The 12,109-nt window shown below is 46.4% G+C and overlaps 2 protein-coding genes across 4 annotated transcripts in view; one reads left to right on the top strand and one right to left on the bottom strand.

The window, feature by feature from the left end:
- Positions 1-12,109, bottom strand: part of C10H2orf76 (chromosome 10 C2orf76 homolog) — a 33,568-nt gene that overhangs the window by 13,949 nt on the left and 7,510 nt on the right. The window contains exon 1 of one of the 3 annotated variants that reach the window (XM_044978274.1): positions 2,728-2,817. The exons of 1 other annotated variant lie outside the window; for it this stretch is intronic. In XM_044978274.1, coding sequence (XP_044834209.1) covers positions 2,728-2,797 — 70 coding nt within the window. In that variant the 5' untranslated portion in view covers positions 2,798-2,817. Of the gene's footprint in view, positions 1-1,931; positions 2,078-2,727; positions 2,818-12,109 lie in introns of those variants that run through there. One more of the 3 variants, XM_044978276.1, reaches the window with a different exon arrangement.
- Positions 2,328-10,971, top strand: DBI (diazepam binding inhibitor, acyl-CoA binding protein). The gene is made up of 4 exons (XM_044978277.1): positions 2,328-2,484; positions 4,147-4,264; positions 7,403-7,465; positions 10,749-10,971. The coding sequence occupies exons 1-4, from the start codon at positions 2,476-2,478 to the stop codon at positions 10,820-10,822; spliced, it is 264 nt and encodes an 87-aa protein (XP_044834212.1). The 5' UTR covers positions 2,328-2,475; the 3' UTR covers positions 10,823-10,971.

Genomic DNA, 12,109 nt, shown 5'->3' with positions numbered 1-12,109 from the left:
GTTGTGCTCCTCCATTGATAACCTATGTTCACTTACGCAATGAATACTTTTATTGACACAGCATCTTGAGGGAATTTTGGCTTCTCCCTAATGTGATGCCAGTGTCCCAGAGGAACTGACACAGCAAGGAACTGAGTTCTCAGAAGCTGCCCTTAAATCTCAGATGCTGACCCTTCTCCCCTAACCCCTGCAATCCCTTGTGGCCCTAGCCACCTGAACCTCCTCCCCACACCCCTGGTCTCTTACCTCCAGTAGCTCAGCCATGCAGCCCGCCCTGCCTGCCTGCCACTGTGGTTCTAATGCAGGTGACAGCCTGGATTCCATGTTATTGTTTTAATTTCATGATTCCATCCATGTTCTCATTAATGCAGATTTCATAAGGCCCTACACAAAAATTTTTATTTTTCCATTTTTCTTTATAATTGGTACCACTGGGCACATCATGATGTTGGCTCAAAGATTTTCTTGATTAAGCCAATCTATTCTATTCTCTTTAACTCCGTTTCCTCTTTATTAAGCAACACGATAGGAATCCTCAGAGGTGTATGTACACTATATGTTTCAACACTGCCTCTTAAGATTATTTATACTCAGACTCCTTCCAAAACTCCAATATCAAATACTCCAAGAAGTTCTGCCACTTTTCTAATTAGGCCCATCATGGCTTCCATGCTGCAGCTGAGAAGGTTGTTGGTGTTTGGTCCTTTGATCATATACACGCTAATGCAAACCTTTTGTCTTTGTAAGTTGTTTCTATGGTGAACTGGTCCATGCACTTCACAATACCTCCAGGGCTAGTCAGGATCGTGTCAAGCAATTTCAGCTCTGGGAGGACTTCAAGGTGATTATACTTCCCTTCTGATATAACTTTCACATCTGCTCCTGAGTCAATTTTAAACTCAGTGGTATTTCCATGAATATTCAGTTTCACTCTCTAGGCAGGCTCTGTCATCGCGTTTGATAGATCCCAGAAACAATGCCTCTTGACTGCCCCAGTGCAGCAAACGTCTGCAAAATGTCCATGTTTTGTGTATTTGTTATATCTTGCACCTTTGGCTGAACACACATCTCATGGACTATGACTTTTTCCATATGCTGTGCATTTAGTCTGAAAGGTTTTGTAGTTAGCCTGTGTATAAGGTCAAATAGGTCTTTAATTATAGCTGTGAGATACTTTTATCTGTAAGACCAATAACCTGTCTACCGCTGATATTTTTATGTTTTATAGCCTTCAGATCAGAGCTTTCTGCCAAGGCATACAAAGCTGCTATAAAAGATTCAACAGATTTCCCTCATTCTTGACTTCTCTGGCAAAAACGCACCCTTTCATACCCCACATTTCTCTGAGGTATAAAGTAGGCATCGAGCACTGCCAGAACTCTTTCATCGTCATCTTTGTGACTGTTGTCATTAAAGGCAATGGATTTAAAGTTATGCTCTGCCGGCCTTCCCCGGAGCAGAAATGAAAGCCGACATCGGGACGTCTCCAGGTTCCGGCTGGTGTTCGGCAGCAACGTCTTGCCGTCTGCCCGCCCTGGCACAGCTGAGCTTCCGGGGGCACTGAAACGCACCATGCCACCCCGCCTGCAACCTTTGCTCCCCCCTGTGGCGCCAGTGGGGCTGCCCTCACGCCTGGCACCACGGCCTGTGCTCCTCCCACCAGCAGGCTGCGGGGAAGCCGCCAGCGCCTCAGGCCTCTACTCCAGACTCAGCCTGGCCACCGCGCTTCCCTGGAGAACCGCGTTTGCCCCGCCCCCACGGCTGGCCACGTGACACACAGCACCGCCTAGGGGCTGGAGGTTATACTACAGCCACCACCACTGCCCCCTCTTCCCCTCCCCCACCCCGGGCCCGCCAACCGCCACGCTCCCCTAAGCTCGCGCCTCCCTCGCCCCGCCCATCAAGCAGACGCTACCCCCCTCATATCTTACCGCTACGCTCTGCCCGGGCACTTCCGGCTTCACCGCCCTCACACCATCCGACACTGTCACGTGACCCTCCCCTGCCTCCCCACTTTCCGACGTAGGGGCGGGGCCTCTCTGAACGCGCAAGGCTCCGCGATTGGCCGCACGATACTCTATCCCCGCCCCCTCCTCGCGCCTGCCACAGCTCCGTATGATTGGGCGCAGGTCTCGCTCGGCCTCTCCCCTCGCTGTTCCCGGATTGGCGTCGGGCGTTCTGACCACGATACTCCTTTGGTGATTGGCGGCCTGGCGCCCCTGAGCCCGCCTTCCGCGCGGGGGGGATTGGTGTGGGCGGGGCGCCGTTTCTCCCGCCCCGATGGAACCGTGATTGGTCACTGGACGCCGCGTCCCCGCCCCTATCCCGCTGGGCTCTGTGATTGGGCGGCGGGCGCTCTGGTGATGGCTGAAGTAGGGGCCCTGCGGGAGAAGGCGGAAACGCTGCTGCACGTTGGCAGGAGGGTCCGAGCCAGCGAATCAACCGCACAACAGCTCGCTGCTCCCGGCCGCTGCTATGTCTCAGGTACGGGGAGCCCGCGCGGAGGGGGCCTAAGGGGTGGGGAGCTGCCTGCCCCCCCCCCGTTCCCATCCCCTCAGCGGGGGGAGGCGGGCGCTTCACTCGCGTGGTCTCGCCCCTTGTCGCTGGGAGACCCTCCATTTTCCTCCCCTCCCCCCGGCCGAGGGGGCGGCTCTGGCTCGGCGCTAGCGACGCCCCCTCCCCTCTCCGCCCTTCTCGCGGGGGCTCCCGGCTGCCCGCGAGAGAGACCTGGGGCGCGACCGCGGGGCCGGCCTGAACCCAGGCGGCTTCTCCTGTCGCCCGGGGCTCCCGCCGCCATCTGCTCCTCGGAGGCCCCGCTGGGGCTGGAGCGCGCGAAGGGGGAGTTGCGGCTCCGCCCCCCCCCCCCCCCGCCGCTGCGGCGGCGCTAAGCCCTGGGTCTGCGGGCGGCCGCGGGGCGGGGCGGGGCAGGGCGGCCGCTCTGAAAGTGGGTTGAGCGCGGCCCTGGGGGGCTCAAGGGGAGGGACGCAGGCCCAGCACGGAGGCGGGGTAGGGCACACCGGCTGCATCCTGCTTGTTTCTCCGCCGCCTAATAGGTGTAGTGCTGCTGTTGCAGGTGGGTAGGGGGGGTGGCGTTAGCCTGGCAAAGGGAGAGGCGTTTGCATGGGTGCGCAGGGTCGCTTAAGGGCGTCCTGGGTGGTAGCGGAGACTGAGAGAGTCCGAGGTCCAAGGGGCTCGTAAGGGCATGGGGTGACAATGGCGTGGTGAAGAACAAGTGGCCTGATGATCAAGAGTCACACCAGTGTAACTGGAAGAAGCACTGCTGAAGCCAGTGGAATTATGCTGGTGTCAGGGGACAGAAAAGACTTTGCAGAGGCTGCAGTCTTTCTCCTAACACATCCAACAGGTCTGATGGCTTGGTAACAGCTAGGACACAAGTTGTGGAGTTAAGATGTCCTGACACTCTTTAGCTAGCTACTAACTACTTTAAGTTTATGTGCAGGTGCAGCTTTATAAAATAAAATAGTGCTTCCCTTACACAGGGGATGTTTATACAAGTGTTTTATGGGCCACTCTTGTGTAACATGAGACAATAAACTGATGAGAGTGGAGACTATACAGGGAAGAGACCATTCACTTGTGGATAGGGTGGGAAATGGCCAGTAATTACCAGCAAAAATGGTAGGTGCCAGCTGTCTGACTACATAATCTCAGAAGCACAAAGTGAACGTTCTTAATTGGAGGAGTTAAGGGGTGGGGAAGTTTAACATTTTAGGGCTGTGTTTGAGGCCTCCTTTCTGCCAAGTCCTCACTGCAGATTTCTCAACTTCTTTTCCCATGCAGTATTTGTAGCAAACATCTCTGATCCTGCTGCTGCTTTCACAATAGCAGGCTTTCACTCCTAATCCTACAGGGCACAAACTGATTAGTAACATAGTTCAGTTGACTTTAATGTAAGTGTTACAGTTATTAGCATTTCTGTCTACACAGAATGCAGTGTTTCTAATCTCTTGTCTCACCTTCATGTAAATGCCAGTCCTGAGACTTGGTTTCAATTTTAATTTTTGTGTTCTTCCTGCTATTTTGTCATCTTTAAGCAGACCTTGCATTTGCCAGTAGATATTAGTTTAAATCTTGAACTGACAAGAGTGAAAACCAACATAGAAAACTTTTGATCTTTTCATTTAGGCTGAGTTTGATAAAGCTGCTGAAGAAGTTAAGCAACTGAAATCTCAACCAACAGATGAAGAAATGCTGTATATCTACAGTCACTTCAAACAAGCTACAGTTGGAGATACAAACACAGGTATGTATTGGAAAGGAGTTCTAGGCTTGAGGAATAAAGTGCTCAAATACTAATTCTCAATAAAGAGAGGTGCTCACTTAACACTAGCTGCTAATGGCTTTAGATGTACATCAGTCTTGCTATAAATCACTCTTTAGTAGTGAAACTGAGTGGTGCAATGCAACATGACTTTGACCTCTAGCCCTCAAATCACTGATAGTAAACAACTATGCTGCTGCATTTTTGAGGCAAGATCTCTATGGTGTGGGCAAAGAGTGGGTTTCTGAAAGTTTGGAAGTACTGCTGCTTTGGCATAACCTTTACATAAAAATGTATGCAATTACATGACCCAACCCTCTACTATTCAGCTGAGATCTGCTTGAACAACATAAAAATGACAGGTTTCAGAGTGGTAGCCATGTTAGTCTGTATCAGCAAAAGCAACGAGGAGTCCTTGTGGCACCTTGCACGCCTACAAATTTATTTAGGCATAAGCTTTCGTGGGCTTTTTGTCTCTAAGGTGCCACAAGGACTCTTTGTTGTTTTAGCTGATAAAAATAATGGCGCGTTCTTACCCTGCATTTCATTCTCTGTATCATGTACTTTTTCCACTTGGCATTCTTAACTACTGACCACAGGTCCTCCCAGTTTTATATGCTGGAGCAATACTGTTACATCTACACACAGAGTTGAATTTGACCAGTAAATTGTATTGCACTAGATTGAGCAATGCCTCATTAAAATGAATAGGGTATTGGTAGCTATGTAAATCCCTTCCTAAGCAAATAACTGATTGTCCTTTATTCTCAAAACTTAAAGTAGCTGCCCCTAGTGGACTGATGTAGGGAAAAGCAACATAGTCTGGCACTAGCAGTAGGGTAGCTAATAGGTGAAAAGCAAGCAAACGTATTTCTGATCCTTTAAGGCCAAGTACAAGTTGTAATTAAAGGTTTTTCACTAGTTTGGTTTAGACTAGTGCAATTTAATGACACTTGCTTTTGATTTTTAAATCTGGCCTATACGCCTCTACCTCGATGTAACGCTGTCCTCTGGAGCCAAAAAAATCTTCCCGGGTTTTAGGTGAAACCATGTTATATCAAACTTGCTTTGATCCACTGAAGTGCGCAGCCCCTGCCCCACAGCACTGCTTTACTGCATTATATCCAAATTCTTGTTAAATCGGGTTGCGTTACCTCAAGGTAGAGGTGTACTTGCTTAGCATACTCCTCTAAATCTACAGGCATTAACTGAAAACCAGTTTTGAACAAATACAAGTTAAAACACAGAAGGTGCATTGGCTGAGGTTAAATCAGTGCAACTTGTGAATATAGAAAACTCTAAGAATTCTGCATCCTTTATAGAGCTGCTAAGTAAAACAGCATTAATTTTCAGTTTGGGGACAGCTGTGACTAAGAGGCTATCTAGTCTAGGAGAATAGCATTGATATAGATGTTGCATCTATGGAAATGAGGCTTGAACTGATGTGGTTTGCCAGGGTAAACTACAGCATACAATACACATCTGAGTTTACATAACTGCACTCGTATAAATAGCGTAGATAGAGCCTAAATAGTACTACTACTACTAAGGAAAACCAAAGGCAGCAGAAGCCATAAAAATCAAAGCAGGTGTGTACTGAAACAAGAAACTTCAATCAGAGCTGGCTATGGGGTTGGAGGAGAAACCAATCCACCCACAGGTGAGAGGTACAGTGCTAAGCCTGTTCCACAGCTTCACTTATCTTACGATGCAGACTTTCATCCTTTCCCAGTCTAACGATGCAGACAGTCTCTTAGTGATCTTGCATAATATCTGAAGTGAATTAAATCTAGAAATGGAAAAATACCAGCTGAAGCACTGGCCTACTGACGCAGTTAGTGGTGAGGTCTATCAGACATAGGCCTGGTTCCAAGCTGCCTGGAGTTAACAAATCTACAGTGTGCCAAGTGTGCACACACTTTTTTTATAGACAAACTTGCACTGCACTGTAGGCCTGACTTTGCAAAGGAGAAGAGGTGGAAAAAAGCCAAGCAGTTTTCTAAGCTTAGGCTTCTGGCACAGCTTGGAATGCAAAATTACGATTGCTCTCAGTCAAATTAGTGGTCTTGAAGTGTCATGGCATGCTATTAAAACTTGCTTCCTAACACCACTAAAAATCATGCATCAGTTCATAGCTTACTGGCACATGTGGAGCAATAACCTAGTTTCCCATTTTGTTACGGGGTAGAACTACCAACTAGTGCTATAAGTCACTCCACTGCTGTAAGGCCAGCACAAGGTTAATGCTCCGCCTTTACATCTAGCCACTGGTCTCATAGCACTTACCCATGACTGCATATTAAATTTACCCATATTACATTTAATTGGGAACTCTGAGAACTTTGACTTGTTTGAGAAGACCAAAAGCTGGAAGTTATTCTTGAGACTGGGAAGAGGCGTATTACCTTTCTCTCGTCTATTATGCCATCTCTTTGGCTACAATATCTTTCATGTCTCTTAAGAGTTACAGTTCAGCACCTCTGCTCATACCCTTAGGTTAACAGAATTAACCAAGATGTAGCAGAAAACTCTAGTACTGTGTGGCTCATTCCTAAGAAGCCTTAAGGTTACCTATGGTTACAACCTATTTTATTATTGAAGGTATACCAACTTTAAGTTGAACAAACCTTCAAATTAAATGGCTTTTTTTTTTAAACACTACAGCTGCCTTTGAGCCTCATGCCTACTTTGGTTTTACAACTGCTGTCCTACTAACGTGTTTTCCCTTGTTGTATGAAGTGCCCACACAAATAGGGAAACTGGCATCACAAGAGGACGAAACTGACAGTGCTGTCAGGTTCACAAAGTAAACTGACGGCTGTAAATTGAGTTATAGTAAACTTGTGTTCTCACCCACAATAGATGATCAGCCTAGCAGAGATGACCATGTGGAGTGCTGTTAACACTAAAAGTTATAACATGCTTTCGCCAGCATGTGAACAAAATAGCTCTTTCTAGACTACCCTCTAATTCAGGAAGTATGATTTCTGAAATGAGAAACCATGTTGACACAGAACCATCACATCAAGAGCAATCTCCTGAAAGGACATGAGATTCCTAACAGTGTGGTTTGTATCCACTGACTGTTTCTTCTGTGGCTAATAATATTGTCTGTCCTAGAACGCCCTGGTTTTCTTGACTTCAAAGGCAAAGCGAAGTGGGATGCCTGGAATGCATTAAAAGGTAAGTTTTTAATAAGGATGACATGAAAACAGCAGGGTTGGTCACAAATCCTAATACTTGCTACTTAATGAGTAGAAGTCTTCTATGGGCATGGCTACACTTGCAGTTGTAGAGCGCTGGGAGTTAAACCAACCTTTGGAGACCACAGCAGGGAAAATGCTGTCAAGCGCTTACACTCTTAGTTGGAAGCATGCAGGCATGGCCACATTGTGGTGGTGCAACACCACAAAGAGCCATGTGTTGTGATAGCTATCCTGGCATGCAAGTGGCTGCAACGTGCTTTTCAAATACGGGCGGTGGGGTGGAGTGTGTTGTGTGTGGAGGGGGAAAGAGTGGGTTTTTGGGGAGGCTGAGAGCATGTCCGCATGCTGTCTTGTAAGTTCAGACAGCAGCAGACCTCCCTCTTCCCTCCCACCCCATGCCTCTCACTCAACGCAAGCAGCATTCCTTTGTCCTGGAGCAGATAAGCAGCCAGCTGTCAGAAACAGAGCTTTGAAAGAGCATTTCCACATTCCTACAGTGAGGTCAAAACAATGACAAGAGTGGCCACTTGACATAAGGAGATTATGGAATGTTTCCAGAGGTCAATCAGAGCACAGTAATGCAACACCTTGTTCACACTGGCACCATGGCACTCCAGTGGAGGTGCAGCAAATGTTAGTCCACTCACCAAGGTGGAGTACCAGCAGCACTGTAGCCGTGGAGTCAGAGCGCTCTACATGCCTTGCCAGTGTGGATGGGTAGTGAGCTAGTGTGCCTGGGGCTCCTTTATTGCGCTGTAACTCAAGTCTAGCCAAGCCCTATGACTGCATGCCCAAGACAATTGGGAGTTGCTGCTGGCAGGTTCAGACTCGCTTACCTAAATACTCTGATGTAATTAATGGATAGTTAACACTGTAGGACAGCAGACTTAACACTTCTAATGTACTTCTGTGGCATTGAACTGTTCAAATCAGTACCTAACTACAAAAGTGCCCCACGTTATTTATACATATCTATTTTAGATCTTTATATAGCCATCACCATAGTATCTGATCACTTCAATCTTTAACCTTTCCTCACCCATCCTTCTGAGTTGGGGAAGTACTGTTACCCCTCTCTGCATATGGAGAACTGAGGCACAGACTGACTTGCTCTGCAATAGACTTCTTGTGGAACCTTGGGCAAGAAATTGATCTTGGTCTACCAAGTGCTAGGCTAGCACCCAAACGACTGGATCATTCTTCCCCTCGTTTATACTGTTGATGTAGTTACTATGTTCCATTGCATTAACTAAATTCCTCTTCCAATCAAGAGGGATTATCCTTGGGGCCTCAGCGCACCTCATCACTTCACAGATGTGAAGTCTCCCAGACTAAGATTGCAATGTACCTAAAATGCAAACTGCTTTGCTGAGCCACTCTCCCCTAACAAGCAAGGGGTACATGTATTGCTGTTACCTGCACTATATCCAAATGTTGCTTTGGAGAGTAAGCTTGTGTCTCAAGTCATTGTTCAACAGTCACTGCAGAAAGAATGACCGCTGCCCCTGCAAACAAATCTGAGGGTAGGTCTACACTTACCTCGCGGGTCGATGCGGAGAGTTCGACTTCTCGGAGTTCGAACTATCGCGTCTAATCTAGACACGATAGTTCGAACTCCCCGCGCGCTTCGGTCGACTCGGTACTCCACCACTGCAAACGGCGGTGGTGGAGTCGACCTTGAAGCCGCGGACTTCGATCCCGTGGCGTCTGGACGGGTGAGTAGTTCGAACTAGGGTACTTCGAATTCACCTATGCTATTCACGTAGCTGAATTTGCGTACCCTAGTTCGACCCCCCTTCTTAGTGTAGACCAGGTCTACACTGAAAGGTCTAATATTAGATCCAACAGCCTGGAGTGTTCCACATAACTTCCTTACAAGACTGCATGCCACCTAGTCACACAACAAGGAATTGTAACTTGGCATTAAGATGTCTTTTAGATACAGTAAACTGGCTTGTAACTGAACAAAGCTGCATGCTTTATCAAAGTACCTTCCATGAGAAATCCTGAAAGGAATGTAGGCTCCTTCCTTAGAAGGCAACACCAGATCACATGATACAAAATTATAACCTACAAAAGTGTTGTAGAAGTGGGATTTATATCCTTGGTTGGACAGTTTACATGTACTGAAATTTAGGGTGTTTTTTAAATATTGCCTGTCCTGCAGCTACTTTGTTCTGTCAGGTTACAATTTAAACCCTCCCCCTGCTGGAGAAAGCCCTGTCACCTGGAAGTAGTCCTGGGGCCCTGTCAGTGATGCAAGGAATTACAGCTGATGTTGCTTGGGGCCAACTTGGTGGGAAAGAGTAGCAATGCCACTTCTAACCCCAGGACCCTTTTGTAGGGGGAGCGGTGAGAGGCAATGACTGCTGCTGGGAAAAGGGCAGGGTACAGGATGGGTGACACTCAAATTGTCATAGGGAACAACTCGTGTTGTGCTGGGGTTATCCCCATCATAGTTATGCCTATAGCACTAACCTGATGAATAAGATGGTCTCACCAGATCAGTGGTTTTCAACCTTTCTCCCCCCCCACCCCACCCCCCATTTGCAGACCCTTAAATTTCAAATTGAGGTGTGGACCCTTTGGAAATCTTAAACATAGTGTGTGGGCCCACACAGGTCTGCAGACCACAGGTTAAAAACCACTGCACTAGATCAAGCAAGAGTGTAATATTTTAATTTTAGGCTGCTGCTACTAAATAGCCAAGTAGTTGAGCATAGGTTTAAAGGTTACAGCACAAAGGCTGGGCAAACAAATGAATCCCTAGCAGGAATTGAAGCTATACCTCTAAGGTGAGTGGCCCACTTTCATTCACTGAAGGTGCTATAGCATGCAAATTGGAATGTCCCCCCTGAATTGCTTGCCATAAATGGGTTATGGTCTGCACTAATCTCATGATGGTATGGCATACTCAAAGTATTCTGACTACTTGGTCATATTTTACTGTTCCAGTTGAGTTCTTACTACTCTACTGGAGTACGAGGCTTACAGGGTTGGCTTACTCACCAGCCCTGTAACTTCACAATCCACTTCAGTTAATACAGTGATTGGCACGAAGGAGCTTCCAGGAAGCAGCCATGTATCCTCCAGCTGCTTTAAACTGGTTTGCCCATGGTTTCTAGTGCAACATAGATCTTGCTAGACAACTGAAGTGGGGAGAACTTGGTGGTTTAAGTGTAACAAGTGGCTATTCTAGTCATATCCCCATAGACTTGTAACATTTTAGTCTTCATCTGATGCATGTCTTCTGATTTCAGGAATGGCCAAGGAAGAGGCAATGAAAGCTTACATAGCAAAAGTGGAAGAACTAAAGGGCAAATATGGCATCTAAGAATTGCATCCACTCCCCTCTTGTACACCTGAAATATGCCTTATTTCTTAATATGTGGGATAACTGATTACTGGGGATGACTGGAATGGGTAGTGTACTGTAGTTTGAGTTCTGCAGTTCAGATTAAACTTGTCTAATTGTAAATTACACCTAATGAATTGGGTAGCTTTACTTTGTGAATCGTTAAAGTAAATTTGTTACTTATTTATGGTGGCCACTTTCATACAGGGATTTGGCTACCATTTGCTCATCTCTACCTGATAACTGACAAAAAGATTTGCCAAAAGAATAGCTATGATGCAACACTTTAAAAGTTTCTTGCACTTCCTGTTTGTCATTGCAAAACTGAAAAACTGCTAGCTATCTCAGCTTCCAGAGCTGTCCTGCCCACTAGAGGGCTCTAATAACCTTTCATAATGCAATAGTAACACTGGCTTCATCAAAATTAAACACAACCCTTAGTTATCTGAGGGTTGTGGTCACAATTACTGTCTCTAGTGTAGAGGAGACACTTGATGGGTAACGTGCAATTACTATAGGCTAGAATACTTGGAAGTGTGCTACAATAGTTCATGATAAACTGGCTAACCTTAAGACTATCAATTATTAAAAAATTATTAATGCTAATGTTAAACAATTCTCAGTATTCTTCCTAATATGGATCTCTGCTATGGCTAGTGCCCTTTACCCAAGCATGCTTGATTTAGGCCATTGTGAGGATCTCAAAGAACTTCCCCAAGTGGGGAAATTCTCATGTATTGGAAGAGGGAGGGCAGGGGTGATTTCTGGTAATTTGCCTACCATTCTGCAGTCAATAACTGATCTCTATACCCAGTACCAATCACTAAATCATACTATTGGTTATATGCCATTCCCTCCCATCTCCCTTTCTTTTAATGTTCAATATAGGCTAACAGCCTGTCCCTCTGTCTGGATACTTAAGTTCTTGCCTGTTCCAGCCACACATTCTTTCCCTTTAATGACAGCAACAAACTAAAGTTGGCTTCCAACACATTGTAGTACCAGTCGACAGCATCTCAAACACCTCCCCAGCGATTAAAAATCTTACCTGGGAAAATCATAGGGCTAGCTTTCAAAGTAACACTTTCAGGAGCATTCAAGTATCTTGTTTCAGTGGGTGTTTTGTAGCTACTCTTGTTTGAAAAGATGAAGCCACAGCATGGATTAAAGTGTGTCAGCTCAGCATGACCATGAATAAGGATTGCTGAGAATTCAGATAAAAAAAAAAAAAACCCTTTAAAGTGACTACTTTCTGGTAGTAAGCAG

This window comes from Mauremys mutica, chromosome 10 (assembly GCF_020497125.1).
Source record: "Mauremys mutica isolate MM-2020 ecotype Southern chromosome 10, ASM2049712v1, whole genome shotgun sequence".
NCBI lineage: Eukaryota > Metazoa > Chordata > Testudines > Geoemydidae > Mauremys > Mauremys mutica.
Note: the sequence above shows the minus strand (reverse complement) of the source record. Positions and strands in the feature narration are given on the sequence as shown.

Coding starts and splice junctions, on each gene's coding strand:
- DBI (XM_044978277.1), top strand. Junction 4,265..7,402: donor AGTTGGAGATACAAACACAG/GTATGTATTGGA, acceptor TGTCTGTCCTAG/AACGCCCTGGTTTTCTTGAC. Junction 7,466..10,748: donor TGCCTGGAATGCATTAAAAG/GTAAGTTTTTAA, acceptor TTCTGATTTCAG/GAATGGCCAAGGAAGAGGCA.